This window comes from Poecilia reticulata, chromosome 19 (assembly GCF_904066995.2).
Source record: "Poecilia reticulata chromosome 19, P_reticulata-male-v2, whole genome shotgun sequence".
Lineage (NCBI taxonomy): Eukaryota > Metazoa > Chordata > Actinopteri > Cyprinodontiformes > Poeciliidae > Poecilia > Poecilia reticulata.
Genome location: NC_088848.1, coordinates 23,943,746 through 23,966,104, shown reverse-complemented (window position 1 = coordinate 23,966,104; position 22,359 = coordinate 23,943,746). Strand labels below are relative to the sequence as shown.

General features: G+C 41.0%; 1 protein-coding gene and 1 long non-coding RNA gene across 2 annotated transcripts; one reads left to right on the top strand and one right to left on the bottom strand.

Moving 5' to 3' along the window:
• Positions 1–774: 774 nt before the first annotated feature.
• On the top strand, positions 775–13,184 carry LOC145549088 (uncharacterized). The gene is made up of 2 exons (XR_014085038.1): positions 775–8,651; positions 12,358–13,184. It is a non-coding gene; the product is annotated as an uncharacterized LOC145549088 (long non-coding RNA).
• Positions 13,185–13,948: 764 nt separating this feature from the next.
• On the bottom strand, positions 13,949–20,658 carry cyp26a1 (cytochrome P450, family 26, subfamily A, polypeptide 1). Its single transcript, XM_008438208.3, has 7 exons — positions 19,203–20,658; positions 18,270–18,494; positions 17,602–17,883; positions 17,246–17,395; positions 16,983–17,117; positions 15,304–15,450; positions 13,949–14,635 (listed from the first exon to the last, which is right to left on the bottom strand). The coding sequence occupies exons 1-7, from the start codon at positions 19,440–19,442 to the stop codon at positions 14,294–14,296; spliced, it is 1,521 nt and encodes a 506-aa protein (XP_008436430.2). The 5' UTR covers positions 19,443–20,658; the 3' UTR covers positions 13,949–14,293.
• Between the last annotated feature and the right edge of the window lie 1,701 nt (positions 20,659–22,359).

The window sequence follows — 22,359 nt, the reverse complement described above, 5'->3', positions numbered from 1 at the left end:
CTCAGTAGATTAATTTTAATCAGACTTATTTTTTTAACCAAATATGAAAAAAAAATCAAACTTTTACGAGTATTTTTATTAAGCTGTACTTATTACTCTTGAGTAATTTCTTGGACAGCTTCTTTTTACTTTTACTTAAGTGAAAATATGTTGAAGTAGTGCTACTCTTAATGTAGCACTACCTGATTAGAAGTGTGTGTGTGTGTGAGTTCACACGCACACCCACACGTAAACACACTTCTGATGTGTTTGTGTGTTGGGTAGGATGGATTTGCTACAGGAGAGGCAACAGGCGGAATGAAACAGTGGCCATTAGACGCTAGGTGGGGGAGGAGTGGGGTGAGGTAAGACTGGGGTGAAGGTTTAAGTTGAGGGCAGAGGGGAAAGAGAGGAGACGAGGTGCGTGCGTGCAGGCGTGCGTGTTGGGTGAAAGAGTTTAAGTGGAGGGCAGATCAGAGACTGCCTGAGTTTCTGTCCTCTGAACGACCTCCTCTGCCTCGACACATGAACAAGAAGTTCCCACCTCAGCCTCATGCCTTTGTGCTCATGAAAGGGAACAAAGCTGCCTCAGCTACAGTAGACTCACTTCTTTGGAAGAATCACAGAACACAGAATCACTCCACTCAAAAACAGCTGTTTGAATGTGAGCTAATATCGACTACGTCACAGTTGTATGGATGTCAGATGTCAGAGGTCAGAGGAGAATGAGATGATGAAGAGGCAGGACTGACTTTAGGAACCACTGGTTCCAGCTGCAGAATACAATGTTCTGGTTGAATTAAAGGACAAAGTTTAAAGTTCTGATCATTTCTCTTCCATTCCAGTAACTAATGTAAGCTGAGATTTGTTTGCTTTTAAGCCTATTTCAGTTGCCAAAACATAAAACCTTTAAAGGACACTGACCACAAAAACTTAGCATGTCCAGACGATGTGCATTTGCACTTTTTAAAGGAGGCAGCAAATCTTATTGCTGAGCTCAGATTTGAGTGAAGTGTCTGTTTAAATATAGAGGCTGGTTGCTTTTGCTTTGGAAGAATTTGATACCATCATTACCCTGGAGTATTGATGTAAGGCAGGATGAAACCATGCTGTCATGTCACCAGATTGTGATCCGACCATCTGAACGTTGCAGATGAAATCAGTTCTCATCAGAGCAGGCAAAGTTTGTCCAGTTATTGACCAGTTTGGGTGAGTCTGAGTGAACAGTAGCTTCAGTTTCCTTTTTTAGCTGACAGAACACAACTAGCTTTGTCTTTGTTTTCTGAAGGTCCTTGATTGATTGATTGATTGATTGATTGATTGATTGATTGATTGATTGATTGATTGATTGATTGATTGATTGATTGATTGATTGATTGATTGAATTTAAATGGGAGAAGTTGGAATGTGGAGGAACAGCAGATTCTCATCCTAGATTTACAAAATAATTCCTTTTCAAGTTTGCTGTCAAAAAGCTACTGAGTTTTCAGTAGTTCAACCATTCTCTCATCTATCACATTAACCCTTCAGACAGTGTTTCTCATTTCTTTCATAACAACGATTTCCCAAAATAAAATAACTCTACTCATCACAATAGGAAATTATGATGACAAATCAGCTGATCAGTCTGATGTTTAGGACCTGAACTTGACTGACCTTAAAGTGGACACATCATGCTTTTAAATTCTTCCTCTTCACATGTAAATAATGCTCTAATGGTCTATATTAGCGGTTCTCAATGTAGGCATTTTCCCCATCGATACATTTCCCGAACCATGCGCACCATAGTGGGTAAAAAAAAAAAAAAAAAATGACGCGCACAATTGCGCAAAACTCTGAAACAGGAGAAGCGGGACAAAAAACGGAGCAACGAACTAGATGTGAACTATGGCATAAAAACAGAGAATCCGACGCTGAACAGTGAAAAATCAACACATGATGTGAAACACATGACGATTAGGTGTCGCAGAAGGTGATGAGTGAAGATTACGGATGGTGAGCGTCAATAAACGATAAAATAAATCTAGCAACAGGAAAGAAAAGTGGACATACTAGGAAAATACTAATGAAAGGAAACTAAATGGAAATAAATGAAGAACAAAATGCAAGAATAATAAACTGAAACTAAAGTAAATACAGAGGAATAAACTGGTATGGCAAGACCTTTTGATCAAAACTTAATACAGAGGAATGTATAGCAATAAAAACACTATTTCCAGATAAAAGGTAAAATAATATTGTTGAAGTGCCATGGGTGTGTTGAGACCACATCTAGTACTGAGAATAAATATATTTTATAGACCATAACAGTAAATAACTGACCACTTATGTTTTTAATTAGATTTGATATATTTATTTCTTCAATATTATTTTTCATGTCAGTTTTAATGTCATGAGGCTGATGACTCCATGACACTTTCAATTTGACTCATGATGATTTGATTAAGAACCAGATTTGTTCTTTGTAATTTCTGTCCAGTAAAACCATTAATCTATAAATCAATATGTAGGTCTATATTAGAGATGTGCCGATCAGGTTTTTTCCTACCGATACAGATCACCCATGAGGGCCGATCACCTATACTGATCACATAATTATTATTATTTTTTTATTATAGCATGGCGGCTAGCTGATTACTGCTAGTTTTGAGTGGCTGTTTCTGACTGAGCGGAGTAATTATGCAGAACAGGGAGATCGATTATTTTTTTTTAGAGATTATCTAAAATTTATTTTTTTAGGTTAGATGCTGCAGCTTTAAGCAGAGGTTCGGTGTGAGAGTCACTACTAGGTGGAGCAGAAGCGTCTCCATCTGTGAAATATTACTACCTGTAGCGCGTAAGAGCGATTCAACAGCGAGAGCAGAACCAGCGTCTTACATCGCAGCTCGAAGACTTAAATAATTTTGCGGGTTATTTGTTTAGCTTTCTGACCGTCATGCTAATCCGGGTGAGTGTTTGTAGCTGTGCGCTGCTTTACCTGCTATCTGATCCTTTGTATGTCTTTTTTACTGCAGCGAGCCTCAACGTAGCCAAACTCCGTCAAGTATGCCATTGTTTTTATGTCGTATTAACTTTGTTGTGTTGATGCATTTTGACCCGCTTCAATTTTCCGCCGCAACACACAAACGTCCTCAGTCACTCAGTGCGTTATAGTTCCACATCGCTTACGATTTGTTGCTGCGCGTTTGCGCAGTGTGAAGGAAAGAGAAGACCAGCTGCACAGGCAGGCTGCGAAATGAGATGCAGGTGATCGGTATTGGCAACAAGAGCCAATAATCGCAGATCACCGATCATGCACTTTTTCACAAAAATTGGCCCGATTATGATTGGTGACCGATCGATCGGCACACCTCTAGTCTATATAAAGATATAATCCATGTTCCTGTCTCATATTTGTATGGCTTTAAAAGGATCTGGAACTGTTGTTTTTCCACTAAATGCTCTGGTTTGCACAATAAATGCCATGTGGGTGAAATTTTATGGATGATACTCTGATGTCCCATTCTCCTGAAGGCAGCACAGAGCTGCACCACCAGAAACTCACAGAAACACTGAAGAGAAGAATAGCTATGATTAATATAGTTGCAGTTCCATCCATCCATCCATCCATCCATCCATCCATCCATCCATCCATCCATCCATCCATCCATCCATCCATCCATCCATCCATCCATCCATCCATCCATCCATCCATCCATCCATTTTGTGCCGCTTATTCGTGGTCGGGTCGCTGGAGCAGCAGCTTCAGAAGGGAGGCCCAGACTTCCCTCTCCCCAGCCACTTCTTCCAGCTCCTCCGGGGGAACCCCAAGGCGTTGACAGGCCAGCCGAGAGACATAGTCCCTCCAGCGTGTTCTGGGTCTTCCCCGAGGTCTTCTCCCGGTGGGACGTGCCTGGAACACCTCACCAGGGAGGCACCCAGGAACCCAAAGCTCATGACCATATATCAGGGTGGGAACGTAGATCGACCGGCAAATCGAGAGCTTCGCTTTTTGACTCAGCTTTCTTCACCACGACGGACCGGTACAGAGCCCGTTTCACGGCAGATGCTGCCCCAATCCGCCTGTCGATCACCCGCTCCCCTCTTCCCTCATTCGTGAACAAGATCCCCAGATACTTAAACTCATCCACTTGAGGCAGGACGACCCCCCTGACCCAGAGAAGGCACTCTACCCTTCTCCGGCTCAAGACCATGGCCTCGGATTTGGAGGCACTGAGCCTCATCCCGGCCGCTACACACTCGGCCGGGTACCACTCCAGCGAGAGTTGCAGATCACGATCTGATGAAGCCAACAGGACAACATCATCTGCAAAAAGCAGAGGTGCGATCCTAAGGCCACCAAAACGGATCCCCTCAACACCTCGGCTGCGCCTAGAAATTCTGTCCATGAAAGTAATGAACAGAATCAGTGACAAAGGGTAGCCTTGGCTAAGTCCAACTCTCACCGGAAACGAGCCTGACTTACTGCCGGCAATGCGGACCAGACTCTGACACCGGTCATACAGGGACCTGACAGCCCGTATCAAAGGGCCCAGTACCCCATACTCCCGGAGAAACCCCCACAAGGCCCCCCTGGGGACACGGTCGAACGCCTTCTCCAAGTCCACAAAACACATGTAGACTGGTTGGGCGAACTCCCATGGACCCTCCAGGACCCTGCTGAGGGTGTAGAGCTGGTCCAGTGTTCCACAACCAGGACAAAAACCACACTGCTCTTCCTGAATCCGAGGTTCGACTATCCGACGGACCCTCCTCTCCAGGACCCCTGAATAGACCTTACCAGGGAGACTTAAGAGTGTGACCCCCCTGTAATTGGAGCACACCCTCCGGTCCCCCTTTTTAAACAGGGGGACCACCACTCTAGTCTGCCAATTCAGGGGAACTGCCACCTCCAGGCCTAGCTCCAGAGTGGGGCCCCGGTGACCCGCATCCGCGCGAGGGAACGCCAGATCCAAAGTTATTACTCATCATAAGGGGTATTTGGGCTGTGCTTTGTCCGGTTCCTCACCTATGACCTGTCTGCCTTGGGGGACCCTACATGAAGCCCCAGACAGCATAGCTTCTAGGATCATTGGGACACTCAAACCTCTCCACCACGATAAGGTGGCACCCCAAGGAGGGGGATGCAGTTCTATCCATGTTTTAATGTTTCAGAGCTCATTAAAACATGGATAGAATAAATAGATCAAAGTTTAAACTGGTATTGTTGTACATCTTTTATCTGGTCATTTTATGGAATATTTAACAACTAGAAATGGTGTAAATGGTGTAAAGAAAATGGATGGATGGATGAAAATGGCACAGTAAAGAATATTTTTTCCACTGGTTGGCTGCTTTTAGGCCTACCGATTTTAAGTTGAATGTCCATTCATTGCATTTTTTGTAGACACCTGTAAAAATAATTTCTATTCCCATGGCTTTTTTGTTCTCTGGGAAATTATTTTTGATGATAAATACAGAAACGAGCATAAAAATCAAAACATCTACAATAGTGATAAAATAATAGTTAGTTGCAAAGTAGCCTACAAATTCTTTGGTGGAAGTCGGTGAAGAACCTGGATAAAGGCTAGGGGGGCGCTTGGCTGAAAAAGGTTGAGAAACACTGATCTATATGAAGTAAAACTGCAATGCTTTGGTCTGAATTCCTGGTTATTGTAGCTCCACAGACTCCCTGTTTAGCCTGTTCTGAGGTGTTTTAGAGCAACTTGTTTAGAGCAACTTGTTTTGCTGCGTTTTCTTTTACATGTGAATGAGACATTTCACGCCCCGCACCCCCAGGGCGCACAGCGATCCTCTCCACCCTGTTTGGCCATTTTTGTAGTTTGATAGAAGCAATACAATTATCTGCAATTATCAGATAAATGTTTTATTCCCAAATCTATTAAAGATGTCAACAAAAGAAGACTTGTTTATTCAACCTTACTTGTTGGAGCCAATGTCTGACCTAGAGCAGGAGAATGAAGACAAGCCTGCAGAACCACACATTAAAATGAAAGCAATCACCATGGTGATACTACTGTATTTACACCTTCTGCATCCATTCCAGTAAACAAGAAGGCCTTGACAGGTAAGGAGTTAGCAAATGTCAAGAATGTCACTGAATCAGAAGCGGTTCTACCCTGTGGTGACCCACACTACCGGCTCCCTCCACCTCTCACAAAGCAAGGGGAGGGGGAATGATTTATTTATTTATTTATTTTTCCTTTAGAGGTACTGTTGATGTTTTGATCCTGTGGTTCAGTGGGAGTTGCCCATGTCAGAAACTGTCACTACACTGAATGCATTTGGATCATGTGTTCCTCCAAGACAAAACCGACAAAAGAAAGCTGAATAATTATATTCAAAACATGCAATACAGTTATATTGTCAGGGCAGCAGCTAAAAGCTAGAAGACAGCGCTAACAGATGCAGATGGCACAACTCTACTGTTAGACCAACGAACAAGACTCATAAAATTCATATCTGAAATAAAGTTTGTTGTCATTTTAGCATTATTCGAAGCTTACTGCTTTTCTGTAGAGAGAAGGAAGTGACAAAATCAGACAAAATCTTTCAGAAAATCCCTCTTGATACTGGCAGAGGTTGTGAAGCATTTTGTCCTTGAGTGCTTTGTACCAACCAGGAGAGCTTTTCTCACTGATGTGGGAACATTTCCAAGAATAACACAATTTTACCAGGGACTGGACGGTGATATAAGGAATTGTGTGTTAATACACTCTAGAACTGAACATTTGAACTCGTCTACTTGCAACTTCAGCATAGCTGAACTTGGACAACAAAATTGACGGAACAAAAACAAACAAACAAACAAACAAACAAACAAACAAACAAGCAAGCAAGCAAGCAAGCAAACAAACAAACAAAAAGATGGTTTTATAAAATTGGTGAGCCGGAAGTCCATGACCTTGTTCAGCAGTTCCACAGCAAATGTGACGTCATAGAAAAAAAGTCTGTTCCATGACAGAACACAAAAAATTGATTTAAGGACTAAAATAGTGTTTTGTATGATACAGTATGTCCTCTTTAAGTTCAGCTCTAAAATCTTTACTTCCTCTGTGCAGAGCAGCCTGTTGCCTCCACCAGTGTGTGAGGAAGTGACCTCTGTGTGTATTTGTAGTGTCTAAGCTTGACACACACGTGAACAGATACTGCAAATAGAATATAAAGTGTTTGTAGGTAATCACAAGTCTTTCACTGTCTTAAACATACAGTAGCTTCCAGAAGTATTCACACCCTTTGAACTATTATTACATATTTTTTCACATTACAAACCTAAATATATTTTTATTTGAATTTAATGTCAAAGACCAACACAAAGTGGTTTTCTGTTGTGACATAAAAAGAAAATTATGCATGATTTAAAATATTTTTTTTACAACTAAAAAACTGAAAAGTGCAGTGGGCAAAAGTATTCAGCCCCTCTGAATCAACACTCTGCGGAACCACCTTCTGCTGCAATTCCAGCTGCTTGTCTTTTGCACATTCTTCTTTGCAAAACAGAATTCACCACAGATTCTAGGTTGAGTTTATTTCTGGTATTAGACTTTGACTGGGCCATTCTAACATAAATGCATGTTTTGTTTTAAAGGATTCCATTGTAGCCTCGCTTTATGTTTAAGGTGGTTGTCCTGAAGCTCAAGTCTTTTTCAAACAGGTTTTCTTCCAAAATTATCCTGTATTGGTCTCCCTCCATCTTCCCATCAACTCTGACCATCCTCCCTGTCCCTGCTGAAGAGAAGCACCCCAGAGCATGATGCTGCCACCACCATATTTGTCAATGGTGTTTGTGTGTTCAGAGTGATGTGCAGTGTTACTTCTCCATGTTTTGCATTTTGACCAGAAAGTTTCATTTTGTTCTGGTCTGACCAAAGCTCCTTCTTCCACATGTTTGCTGTGTCCAACATGGCTTCTGGAAAACTGCAAACAGGATTTTTATGGTTTTCTTTTAACAACGACTTTCTTCTTACCATTCTTCCATAAAACCACATTAGTGCAGTGATGACTAATAGTTTTCCTGTGGACAGGAAAACTGCAAAAAGATCCCCGAGGACTGGATCTTTTTGTAAAAAATGTTTTGAATCATCTTTAATTCTCCTTCACAGTTGTAAGCCACTTTGTTAATTCATGTTAATTTACAATAAAATATATGAATGTTTGTGGTGGTGATGCGATAAAATACGGAAGAGTTCAAGTGTTATGAATACTTTGGTAAGCCACTGCAACTGATGGATGAAAGGTGGAACCTCTGAGTTCAGATAAGGTAAGCATTTGATTAATTTTTTTCTTAAATCTATTTGTTTTCAAACAAAAGTGTGAAATAAAATAACCAAATAGATTTGCAGATCAAAATAAACAAGCAACAAGTTGAAAACAACTGAGTCTACACTCCATGGCTTCTTAGAAGATCTGAAACCTGAGCATCACAGCATCTCCAGGACCTCCCTGCTCCCCATCCTCTTCCTCCTCCCCCTCCTGTCTCTCATCTCTATCCTCTCCCCCGACCCATAAAAGTTTCTCACATGTGTGAGAAGCGTAAAATGACTTCTTGGCCTGGAATGGTGTGCTCTGTGGGAGGTGTGACTGAAACGTGAGTCGTTCACAGACAGTCGACCCACTGCAGGACAGGACGACCGCTGACGGCTCCAGCTGGAAAATGCATCACGTTTCAGCAGGTAGGGGGCTGAAAGGGTTACTCTGGTTTGATAAATATAAGATCTTTTCAGTTATTAGTTAAGAAAGTGCTCCATATGAAACAACTTTATGTTTATTTTGACAGAAGTAGTGTTTCTAAAAGCTGTTTCCCTCATTGTGCTGTGAAAGCGCTGCAGCAGCAGAGGTGACATCCACACTGATCTCTGCCCTGCAGTCAACCTCTGTCCTGCTAACCTGTATTTATTAACCATCACAGGCCAATAGTTCAGTCAATCTGTGACACTTCTGATTTATTGGCAGATTTATCATGTTGTATTTCTAAATAACACTCACTGTCTGATCCTGGGTCACATGACAAAAACAAGGCAGAGGAAGGAACTTCTGAGTGGCTCTGAAAGTGAGAGGGGGTTTGGGTGGGGTCAGAATTTGAAAAAGGGGGTCACTGTTGAGCAAACTGTGCAGTAGGACGCTTGAGATTTAGTTCTGCAGAGCAAGTGGGTTCATAAATACAGCAAAGGCTCTTTTTTAAATCAGATAGATTCCAAAAATTGACGTGGAGGCCCTTAAAATTACTGAAGCTCTTATAACACGGAACAAATTATTAAAACTAAGAAGTGGCAAAGCATCTGGACCCGATGGATTCCCTATTGAGTTTTATTCAAATTTTTGGACACAATATTATCATTTAATCACAACAACTTCTACGACAATTTATCTTACAGTAAAATGTATTTTTGTGACAGGCCTACTCACATTCACCAAAAACATCTCGATGATCTTAAACACTTTTGGGAAAATATTCTGTAGGCTGAAGAGAAAAAGAGGAACTTTTTGGAATGTGTGTGTCCTGATAGAGTTGATGTAAAGCTAACACACTATTTCAGAACTAAACCATCAGAATCAGCTACATTCACCAAGTTTGATGCACACAAACAAGAAATGTGAACAGTATTTTTACAAAAGAGGAAGACAGGGTACATGTGCATGGCATTGAGGATATCTGTACACACAGTGTGTGTGGAAGAACCATCTCAGGTCCTGAGAACGAGAGCAGGCGTGATCTACAGTAGACCTGAAATTACTGACTGTGTGAGGGCAGGCAGTGTGTGTGTGTGTGTGTGTGTGTGTGTGTGTGTGTGTGTGTGTGTGTGTGTGTGTGTGTGTGTGTGTGTGTGTGTGTGTGCGTGTGTGTGTGTGTGTGTGGGTGTGTGTGTGTGTGTGTCCACTGTCTTGAGCAGGTCCAGCTCCAGGTGGTGCTGGCTCAGCAGTAGACCAGCTGAGCCTGTCTGCATGCAGACTCACTGCTGTCACTGGGATCATCTGTGAACTTCAAACAGTCCACTGAGCGGCGGAGAGAACACACCTCTAGGGGGCGCTAGTGTTGATGAGTCTTGTTTATTCCTGGGTCGTTAGGTGGAGCAGAAGGGGTGGAGGTGTTCTGCTTTCTATGTTCATTTTGAGGCTGTTTTTGGCTCTGACTCCACTGTGCTGCTGCAGTGGAAGAATGACAACAGCCTTCTGTATTTTGTCACATTACAACCACAAACATAAATATATTTCATTGGAATTTAATGTGATAGACCAGCACAATGTGTGATGCAATTATGAAGTAGAAAGAAAATTATACAAGATCCAAATTTTTTTTTTACAATTAAAAACCTGAAAAGTGCAGAATGCTAAAGTATTCAGCCCCCTTGAGTTTGTATTTTGTGGAACTACCTATTGCTGCAATTCCCGCTGTTAGTCTGTAGGGTTTGTCTCTATCAGCTTTAACATCTACTGACTGAAATCTTTTCCTGTTCTTCTTTGCCAAACTCAGCCTGGTCAGATTAGATGGAGAGCGTTAGTTAAGAGCAGTTTTCAGATTTTGCCACAGATTCTTGATTGGGTTCAGGTCTGGACTTTGACTGTCATTCTAACCCATGCATATGGTGGAGCATGATGCTGCCACCACCATATTTGTCAATGGTGTTTGTGTGTTCAGAGTGATGTGCAGTGTTACTTCTCCATGTTTTGCATTTTGACCAGAAAGTTTCATTTTGTTCTGGTCTGACCAAAGCTCCTTCTTCCACATGTTTGCTGTGTCCAACATGGCTTCTGGAAAACTGCAAACAGGATTTTTATGGTTTTCTTTTAACAACGACTTTCTTCTTACCATTCTTCCATAAAACCACATTAGTGCAGTGATGACTAATAGTTTTCCTGTGGACAAATTTCAGAAGAAGTGCTTCACACTACAGTCATTCATCATATACACATTCACATACTGATGGTGGTAAGCTACATATCTGCACTGGGACACACTGACAGATCCATGCCATTCAACGCGCCCCTCCAGCCCCTCCAGCCCCTCCGGGCCCTCCAGCCCCTCCAGCCCCTCCGGGCCCTCCCCCTCCGGCCCCTCCGGCCCCTCCGGCCCCTCCGGCCCCTGTGCTTAAATATCCATCCATTTTCTGCCGCTTATCCGGGCTCGGGTCGCGGTGGCAGCAGCTGCTTAAATATTATATCAGTCAAATCAAATCATTTCAGTTTGTAAAATTCCAAATTACATAAAAGTGAAAAGAGGTTGAATATTTGTTTAAGAATGCATTGAATGCAGAGAAAGATAGAATATTTGAGCAGTTTGTTGATGAGTAGTTTTATTAATCCATTCTGTCACCGCAGCCCCTTGAGGATGTTCATGATCTTGATTTGGCCCAACATGAAAATGAGTTCGACACTGTGCTCTAGAACTTTAAATGTCCAAATATTTATTGAACCCCTACTTAATGTAGACTTAACTTAAAACATGTAAGATGTCAGTGTGATGTGAACATTGTTAGATTGTTGAATGTGGTTTAGGCCTAAAGTAAGTCTGATGGGGAGAAACAGAGCTGGTAAAGAACTTATTGGGTTTACTTCAATGAAACTTTATACGCATTTTCCTCTTTTATGAGCCCAGCAGTCATTAAATCTTTAAAAGACAATAAAATGACATAACATAAATAAAAGTTACAAATTGTACCTTTTATGTCAATTGTTACTGTTCTTGTTCTTGTTATGTCATTGTTCTGTCGTGCTGATGCTGATTCCTCTTTGACATTTACATTTAAGTGCCACATTCTGCCTTATAAACATTGACGAGCCTCATCAGTAAGGAGAACAACCTGGGAAACGCAAGCCCTGCCTTCTGTTCCAGCAGTAAAGTTTTAACATTTACCAGACTGCACTAAAAACATGCAATGTGCACAGCACACTCACCGGTCTCTGATTACCTCACTAGTAAAAACAGAGAGGTCAAAGGATCTAACAGGTGCATGAGACAATAGAGAGCATTACTCCTTTGATCAGGAGCCAAGGAGGAAACAAGGACTTTCTCTGTGAGCAGAATCCAGAACAACAGGTTCTTCTACCTGAGAGAAGGAAGCGATCATACTGTGTAAAGTTGTAAATGTGTCTCCAGCTCTGAATGTACCTGCAATAAAGATTCAGGAGGTTTCTTCCTACTCTAAAGTGGAGATGTTTTACCTCATCACTTCTCTTCGTCTGCTGTGTATTTCTATTCCTCTTGACGTCTGTTCCAGCTCTGCTTACAGCGGCAGGCTCATCACAATCAGAGCAGAAACATCTGGATCTCTTTTTGATTGTTCTTAGGATGAGAATAATCAGAAACCACAAATATGTCTTACTGCCAGAGACTGATCGACTGCTGACACTTCTGCTTTCTTTGCCTGTTTTTCCTTGTAGGGTAACTCTGTGTCTGTCTGCAGTGGTCATGGAGTGAGAGGTGCAGTACAAACTGGATGGGTCACCAGTCTATCGCTAGGCAACACAGAGACACAGGATGCTGGACGACACACAGGACAAGCAATTCTTCACACACAAACACACACATACGCACACACACACGCACACACCTACATACGTAAGGACAATTTAGAATAACCAATTGACCTAAAGCTCATTTCTTTGAAATACCCAGACAGAATCCATGCATACAATGAAGTGTAACTCCATCCACAAATACCCCAGACCAGGATTTGAACCAAGGACTCTTCTTGCTTGGTTCAGCGATATAAAACTTTGGAACTTTTCAAGGGTCTCCAGTACCAGCGTCTCTCTGGACCTGAGCTGGTCACTGACCGACCATCTGACAGGGGCAGCAGGGGCGGATCCTGCAGCAACTTAAGCTGTGCTGACTTGATTCCAGCTGGAAACAAACATTTGCACAGTGGGTCCTTCAATATTCTAATGTGCATGTATTTATAGATTTATGTTTGAAAATACATTTAATTTTATCCATGCATATGCAACAAAAAGATCGCTGCACACAATGACTCTTGTAAATGCTGCTATTGTTTTTTGTCCCCCCAGTCCTAAAGAAAAGTTTTGTTGCAGAGTGTATATGTGCCTGAACTTTGATTACGTTACAAGTGGAACCTGAAGTCACATTGTGTGGACCCTCAAACCCAGAGAATGAAGTTGATTCTGGTGATTCTGAGATTGGTGGCACAACTCATCTGTTTCCTTTGAGGCCAGCAGCCTCCATACCATGAAGTTTCTTCTATGAATCAGTTTGCTGCCTCTGGCTGATACAACTGCAAACACTTTATGAATTTAAAATCTTAATTGGATTCACACTATAAAGCATCACTTATAGAGACTCCCAAAGGGTTGAGTGCTTGGGCCAATTTTATTAATTATATACTAGAACTTCTGAAAGAAATTTTAATATTGCATAAAAGTGCAAATGTTCTTGATCAGCCAGCAAACTCCCCTGACTATCAACACTGTAGAAAATCTAATGGCTAAGATGAAAGATGCCTGACCCAACGAGGCAGATGATCTAACGGCAGCTGTCATAGCAACCCACACAGGATGATGACTCCATGCCACTGTCTCATGTGAGATTCAACTTTTCTGAGACTGAATTTTGAGGTTTCTTTACTTTTAAGCCATAATTATTAAAACGGCAAAAAGAGTTTGAAACTTTTTATTCTGTGTAATAAATCTTTAAAAGGACATTTCACTTAAAATGACTGGCAAGAAAGATGCACTTTTATTCAGTATTCTTGAATAAATAAATATTTTTGAAATGTACTAGTAAACTAAAGTCCAAGTTATCTTTTAACTGTTCATTATCAATATTTGGCCATAATTACATCTTTTGTCTTTCCTTAAACTGGATTTCTGCTCTCAGCCCAGCATGTGGCTCTGCTACTCACCACGATGAATTCTCATCAGTTCAATTAAACAGATTTCCAAAGAATCATATTTATCTAGAAATTAGGAACTGGACCAGTAAATTAAGTGTGGAAAGATTTCCATCAACTCCATGTGGACTGACCTGAGTCACTGTTTTATTTAAATAAAAATCTCATTCAAAAGCAGACAAGTTGCATAAATACCTTGAGCCAAGACACAAAATGTATATCAACATACTAAACTATGTATGTATAAAAAACCTACAGATAAACCACTGATATGATTAAGTGTTTATGTAACCCTATAGTGCTTTTAGTTTAGTTCTCAAATTAGGTGAATATACCTATAGATATATTTACATAGTCATAAAAAATACATGAATATACAATATATACAATCTGTTCAAAAAGACAGCAGACAGGGACTGCCCATCGGGAAACCATGTTCAAATTTACAGAACTACTAATGTCCAGAACCTCTAAGGATTTTTCATGTAGCTGCTGAATTTGGTTGGCAAGTTGTCCACAGGATAGACGGTGGGTCCAGTTTTCATGGCAGGGGGTCCATTTAAGAGGGTCCAGTCACACTTTGTGACTACTTCTACCAAGAAGATCTTCAGTAGAACCTTAGCGAATTCCTTTCCCACACACATCCGAGAACCTCCACCAAACGGTACGTACTGGAACCTGGAGGAGTCTGCAGAGGGTTTGGTCAGGAAGCGCTCGGGCTGAAAGTCGTCTTTGTTGGGGAAAATCTCAGCAACATCATGAGTGTCACAGATGCTGTAGATAACGTTCCAGCCTTTAGGAATCTGGTAGCCCTGAAAGGTTATGGGACATTATCAAAATTCTGTTTTTGTTAAACAATTACTTATAGCTTTAACCACTGCTAAAAAGACAGCTCTTATGAATTAGAAAACGAGAAGCACCATCATTCTGACATATTGGAATAATGTACTCACTGAATACATTTTAATGAAAAATAACTTTTGTATAATCAATTTTATATTATCCTGACTTATGTTTATATATCCTGACTAACATATGTTTGTTTTTTCCCCATCTTTTAGTTTTCTTTTTCTTTCTGCATTATTCTTCCCATCTCATGTAGTTCCTGTATAATGTATAACAATCTCTACTTAGTACAAATAACTAAATAACTATTAATTGATCCATCATATGTTTATATTTACCTCTCACAGATAATTTGGTTCATTATTATTGTGATTATTATTACCTGATTGTTGGTTTTTAATTACTCCACACACTGATAGTCATTCAGATCACCGTCACACAATATACTCACACACATATATTGTTAATTTTCACACAAATTAACACACAATACTTTTAAAAAAAATCCCACTAATGTAATGTACCTTAATGTATCTTTTATTGTGATGTAAAAAAAAATCAAGTTATCTTAATTCCTAAATTTGGAACTTTCAGGTTGAACACAGGAGAATCAAATGATCACTAAGTCACTTACATTCAGTTCAAATGTTTTGAGAGCCACTCTGAAGCCTCCAGGGACAGGCGGGTTGATCCTCAGTGTTTCTTTGATCACACAACTTGTGTATTTGAGCTGCTCCAAAGATTCAATGTTCAGACTCTGGAGGTTCATCCCACTCTCCCCCTGAACAGACAGACATGAGGGACCAGACAATGAGCAGAGTTACTCTTTTAGAACAAACATCTTCATAGATTTAGTCAACGTATGACTACACATCTTATATATTCTAGTCAGCAGCAGCACAGAGTTTCTGTTAAGATTTAGTTTCATACTAGCTAGCTTTACCTTAGGTTATTCTGAGTTTCCCTTCAGCAAATTCAATTTGTCCTCCTTTCTAGAAGTATGCCTTTCAGGCCGGCAGCACATTGGAACTGTACTCTCACTGAGATTTTTTCTTTTTCAAACTTTTATTCCTGCCTTTCTGGGGAAAAATATTGTCTTTTTTGGACAACCATTCCTTCTTGTTTTGAATGCTGGACTGATTTTTGGCAAAAAAATTAGTCTAATACAGACAATTACATGAGATCTTTCCTGCCAACAGCCATCACTATCTACAATAACTCTTTAAAAAAAAATTTATTAATGAGTTATGACAGCTTTGTGATGATTAAAATATTTTTTTATTTTAATTTTTGACCCAAAGGTACTTCGTATGCATCCCAATGTGCATGACAACTATCAACCAGGTTTAGGGCTGAGCTTAAGATGTATTTTTAAAAGTCATAGACAAGTAAATAAACCTCAGTGACCTGCTGGTTTACTTTTAATGTTGACTTCTAATTTCTTATTTCATTTGTTGGAATTTGTTTAAAGCAGGATGGAAACCAAAGTGATGTGCAAAGCTCAATAAATCAACATTGATCCCTTCTGCTCAGGTTTCCACAGTTAGCATGTATTAGTGAATCATGCTAACGCCTTTGCAAGCATTCCATCTCCGTTTCATCTTCGAATGCTGTAATTGTTCTATAGATTGATTTTAGCATGTGTGAACAATTCAAATGTACGTTGTCCACCATCAGTTAAGAAGCAGGCTTGCTAGCAAGAAGACAGTCGTAGCATGGGGGAAATTTGCCGACTTTAATATGAAAAAAAATGTGAGAACTGACGGATGAAGTTGTTTTGCAAAGAAAAAGAAAAGTTCTTTCAGGTACGTATATTTCACAAAAGCCCCAGGCTGTCATATCTAATCTCTCATACTGGTCGTGATGTTGTGGTGAAATATTATCCATAGGATAAAGTTCTAAGTGGAACATTATCCATGTAGAATGAGTTGTTTTTTATTTGGAGCTCTGCAGATCAGACCAGTTAGCTACACGTCTCCTCTTTCCATCTCTCTGAACTTTATCTTTATAGAACAGCATTGGAAAGGTTAGCTGTGGTTTTGAGTCATGTCAGAAATCCATTTATGCTGATTCACTGTTTGGTGCTGCTAATTTAAACATTTTCAATGGTCTGAGGCCGTCTCTGCTCACACATAAACCCTCAGCCAACTGGACTTTACACATCAGCAGGTGCCACTGATAAACCATTATGTTTTTAAAATAATTTAAGGGCTATGCAAAAATAAATCAATTACCATTAGCCGACAACTGCCTCAGTCAATCAAAAAGCTACTTCAACTGATATTCAGGCTAAAGAAAGCACAGCACATTTACCTTGTCCCATAACTCCTGCCTCAGTTTGTTCACAGCTTCTGGGTTCAGACCCAGAAACATGATGAGGGACGTGGCTGTGCTGGCCGTGGTTTCATGACCGCCAAACAAAAGCTCTGTAGCAGATTCCTTGATGGCCTGGACACAGAAGGCAGACATGTTGAATTATTCAGTCAGGGGAGAAAAAACAAACAAACACACTCTGACAACATCTTTCCAGAGATTTGTCTTTCCTGAACAATGCTTTGAATAGTCCTCTTCATTACCTGCATACTGAAGGGCTCTCCATTCTTCTTGCTGCTGTCTATGAGCTGCTGCAGGGCATCTGTGTGTTTTGACCCTTTGTCTGACTCCTCCACCTTCATTTTGATGTTCTCTTCAATCTTTGAGTGGATGAAATTTCTGGCCCTCAGACCCTACAGGACAGAAGAGGAGAAGATGGGACAAAAATAGACGTGAGGACGGACTTCTGATTAAATCTTCTTTTTGGTTAGCTCCTCCTAGGTGGGATGTTAAATAAAGCACACTGTTCTGAGGTACATGTTTATACCAATACACTGACATGAAAGTGTTTCACAGAAAGCCAGTTCACATGTTCACCGTGTTAACCCGACGCTCTTACCCTGTACAACCCACTGAATGGGACGTCGATGGGCAGGGAGAAAAGGTTTCTGATCATTTCCTCAAATGCTTCCACCAGCTGCTGCTCATCGGTCCGGATCTGCTCCGGGTCAAAACCCAGCAGAATCCTCATGGCTATGCGGAACATCAGCCGCTTCATTTCAGGATAGACCAGCACACAGGGGTCTTGCACCAACCAGCTTTTGACTGCAGTATGCACTTCCTCCTGGATGACGGGGATGTAGAGCTCCAGCGCCTCCCTGGAAAAGGCTCTCAGGATGGCCTAAAGCAGCAATCAAGTGGATGAAACTCAACTTCTACATGGGATTCGGTCTGAACACACTGAGGTCATTATTTCAGCAGAAACATCCGATTTTTTTTTACAATGGCTTATGAGAAACCAATTAAGATTAATATTCTTTGGCAATAAAACTCTTTAAAATCTGATTTCAAAAGAAACTGCTAAATTTTGGAAATGCTTCTATAATGCTGCCTGCAGGCTGAAACAAACATGTATATTGTTAAATAAAGTTACTCATTTGAGGGTGATATTAGGTATATAGGATAATACGTATGGAACTTTGTATGAACTTGACTTTAATGTTTGTGAATTCTAATGACAGGAAACAGATGTGACTCGCTTTGTGTACTGGAAAGTTTCAAACTAACTTTCTTCTTGGTCTTGTGCTGGGAGCCGTGCATGTTGGAAAGCGTGTCCACGCCCAGGATGGTGCGGACGGAGGAGGGCCACTGTGCGGACACCAGCCTGTGCTCCCCCAGCAGGACGTGCCTGATGTTCTCCGCTCCGCTCACACGCACCGTGGGGTTCCCGAAGAGGTGAGTGCGATAGATGTAACCGTACTTCTCTCGCTTCATCCTCAAAAACTTTCTCCTCTACAACCACAGGAACACAGACAGGCTCAGTGAGAAAACTGGACAAACAAAACTTAATTGTCTTAAGTTTTGTGGTGGATTTCCTCATCAGAAAGCAAAACAAAACAACAACATGATTATTGGTTTTCTTCTTAAAATACTAAATATTACCTTGAAATGTATGCAAATTTATTTTGGTCTAAAACTAAGATTCTTCGATCAAAAATATGTACTATTATTTTTTATTTGACAGTTTTTATGGTTCTAGATATTTTTAAAGTATTGAGCACTGAGCCATTTTGAATTATGCTACATTTATAGTGTTTGTCTGGTAAAAAGCTGACTCGCCTCACTGTAACCAGAGCAACATAGTAGTAAATAAAGTTGATTGAAAAACCCCACAAAAAACCAAATTCTTTCATTCTTTATCATGTGAAAAAGAAAAATGTTCAATTTTTCATATTTCTAAACAACAGTCACTGTGTGCATCATAAAAAATATAAACACGCTTAATTTTAAAATCAACACACATAAATGTTTTGATCATATTGTATAATATAATAAATCACACCATGCAGGGCAGAAAGGATTAAGAGGGAAGTCCGCAACATTAACCAAGCTGGAAAAGAAAAAAAACTCGTATTTGTCCCAGTTTTGATCTCCCTCTCTATGTGCGGACACCGAGGTCCAGCAGGTTCGCTGTCCTCATGCCGGCTGCACTGACCCTACCTGCAGGACGAGCTGCAGCGTCTCCCCGATGAAAGGTAAGCCCATGGAGCCGGGCGGCAGCGGGCTCGGGCAGCTCGGGTCTCCGCCGCGGATCATGTAAATGTCCCATAGCTTGACCGCCACCAGGAAAAGCAGGACGGGCAGCACCAGAGTGCACAGGAAGGAGGCCAGCAGTGTGCTCAGAGCCATGTCGGTTCGGTTCGGTTCGGTCTGTCCGCCCAGGTGAAGCGGCATCAACATGTGAGGCTGGCAGCTCCTCCTGCCGCCCTTTATATGCCTCGCCTCACCTTCTCCTCCCTCACATGAATTAGTTCACTCAAAGTTCATCTTTAATTGTGGCAGTGGCTCGGCCCCGCCTACAGTCTGCTCCGCGGTGGATTTTACTGAGAAATATTCCTTGTGACAATGGAAGCGCGTCTCTTTTGTTGGCCGTGAAAGCAGCTAGTTTACAAACTCATTACCTTAGCTGAAGAGCCACTTGTAGGACCAACGGTCATGCCTGCAGGCTGAACTGCATTCAGGAGCAGAAAGGTGTTAAGAAGCACATTCATAAGCTTCTTACCAAATGAAAATGAGGCTCTAATCCCTCTCAACAGGGTCTCTGTGACTCAGACTGCATTTGTAAATAATTAGTCTTTGTGGGTTTTTTGGAAGCTTTTTTCAGAGTGCAAGCTGAGCTACCTTTGTATCTTACTGAGACATTGGCCCACAGATTAGCAAGCAAGTTCTCATGAATGAATAGGGAAATGATAGTGTGTCACTGGAAAGAACCGCTGTCCTCTACTTGACTCTACCTCTATCAAACTGAACGTCATTGAAATGTGGATGGAGACTTTAAACTGCTGTCTCTCTCTTTCTCTCTCTCTGTTTGTGTATGTGTATGCGTGCATGTGTGTGTGTGTGTGTGTGTGTGTGTGTGTGTGTGTGTGTATGTGTGTTATAAAAATGGTATCTCTGTGAGTTCAAACTTGGGTCAACACCGACAGGCGGAGGGGATGCCTACATCCACACAAGTAATGTTGAGCCTAGAATTCTCTAAAACCTGATAAAAGTCAACATTGCTCTAAAAAAGATTTCTTGTTTTTGCTTTATTGTTGTTGCTAAACTTCTACATCTTAGATCATCAAGCATTTTTTGATGTGATGCAAAGATAACCTGAGTAAACTGAAATGTAGTTTATCGGTTTGGATACAAGCTATCCAAACTGACCTGGCCCTTATGTGAAAAACTATGTCAGTGACATGTATCAGTCTGGATACGGCCACAGAGTCATTTGGAACAGCAGAAAACCACAAAGAGAAACGGTGCTGATGAATGTGGATCAGTGGAGAACCTTCCCAGGAGTGTCTGGTCCACCAAACATGACTCCAAGAGCTCATCAGAGACTCATCCAAGCACCTAGAACAGCAGGTTTTTTGACTTAATAAAATCATCCATCCATCCATCCATCCATCCATCCATCCATCCATCCATCCATCCATCCATCCATCCATCCATCCATCCATCCATCCATCCATCCATCCATCCATCCATCCATCCATCCATCCATCCATCCATCCATCCATCCATCCATCCATCCATCCATCCATTTTCTTCTGCATGGATCGCGAGAAATCCCAGACTTCCCTCTCCCCAGCCACTTGTTCCAGCTCCTCTGGGGGATACATTTATATAACATTTTTATTAATTTAATTTATTAATAGGGCTGCACAGTTGCTACAGTTGGTAGCACTGTTGCCTTGCAGTAAGAAAGTTCTGGGTTCGATTCCCAGCCCGGGGTCTTTCTGCATGGAGTTAGCATGTTCTCCCTGTGCATGGTGAGTTCCGACTTCCTCCCACAGTCCAAAAACAAGATTGTCAGGTTAAATGGTTTATCTATATTCTCCTTAGATGTGTGAGTGTGTGTGTGCATGGCTGTTTGTCCTCTGTGTTGCCCCAGATATCTCTGCCGCTCCAGGTTTTCCACAACGATGCAGCAGCAGCAGAGGTGACCTGTCCAGGGTGACCCCACCCTGTTGACCCTACCCAGGTGAGAACCTGTTGACCTCTGGAGGTAGGCACCAGCACCCCTCATGATCCCTCTAGGAATAAGGGTATAAGATAAAGAATGGATGAATTCATAAATATAAATAGATACATTTATACATCAAATACAAATTCATATTTATATTAAATGTATGTTAATATGTGGTCTTGACAGTTTGCTATGAGACAGATAATCTGTGAAAAGATCCACCTCCTCCCTGCGCGGCTGGTACCGTCTGAAGAATGCACTGTTCTGACCAGAAACAACCAATCAGAGCCAGGAGGCAGGTCTGAGCGCTGTTGATACAAATTCATATTTATATTAAATGTATGTTAATATGTGTATGTAAATTTTTATTAATATAATATAAATTTCCACAAAAACATTGTTCCGTGGAACAGCAGGCTGCGGGCCGTAGGTTGGGGACCACTGTTCTAAAATGTTTCGTCTCTGCTGCCCAATCAACTTCACTCCTGCTGCTGTTTAGATTCTTCTCTTTTCTGCAAATATTTTAAACCAATCAATTCTATTGTTGGAATTGATTTTATCAGGCAGTCAGACTACACTGCACTCTTTTAAATTAAGTCTCATAGTTTTTTGTTGTATTTTTAGTATATTATTGATTCATATGTTTGTCCATCCATCCATTCGTCCTGGTTGCTGCAGAAGCAGCTGAGCTCTGCTGCTGCAGCAGGAGGAAATATTTCCCCTCCAGAATCAGCAGCACTTCTCTTGTGTCACACAAAGAACATCACAAACCAGACATTCCTCAGCCACTAATCTGCAATGTTATTAATTTCATTATGCTATGCTGATTACTATGCCTAAACAACAAAAGATTTTATATTTTATGTTTCATCTCTGCTGAAACATAAAATATTTCAGCAGAGAAACTTCTGTGGCCAAACTGTATAATTTTCATGTTTGTATCAGAACATTAGTTTGCAATCTGTTAAGTGTTTCCCTCTGAAGAACTCAAACATTATGTGCAAAACTAAGGATCTTGTTTTAATATAAAAGGAAACCATCCTTTAAAAAATGCTTAATACCAAAATATAAGTCACATCAAATCTATTAAAAGTAAATGCTTGTTCCCACCTAAAGGAACTTTGTTCATTTTTATTTCTTCCA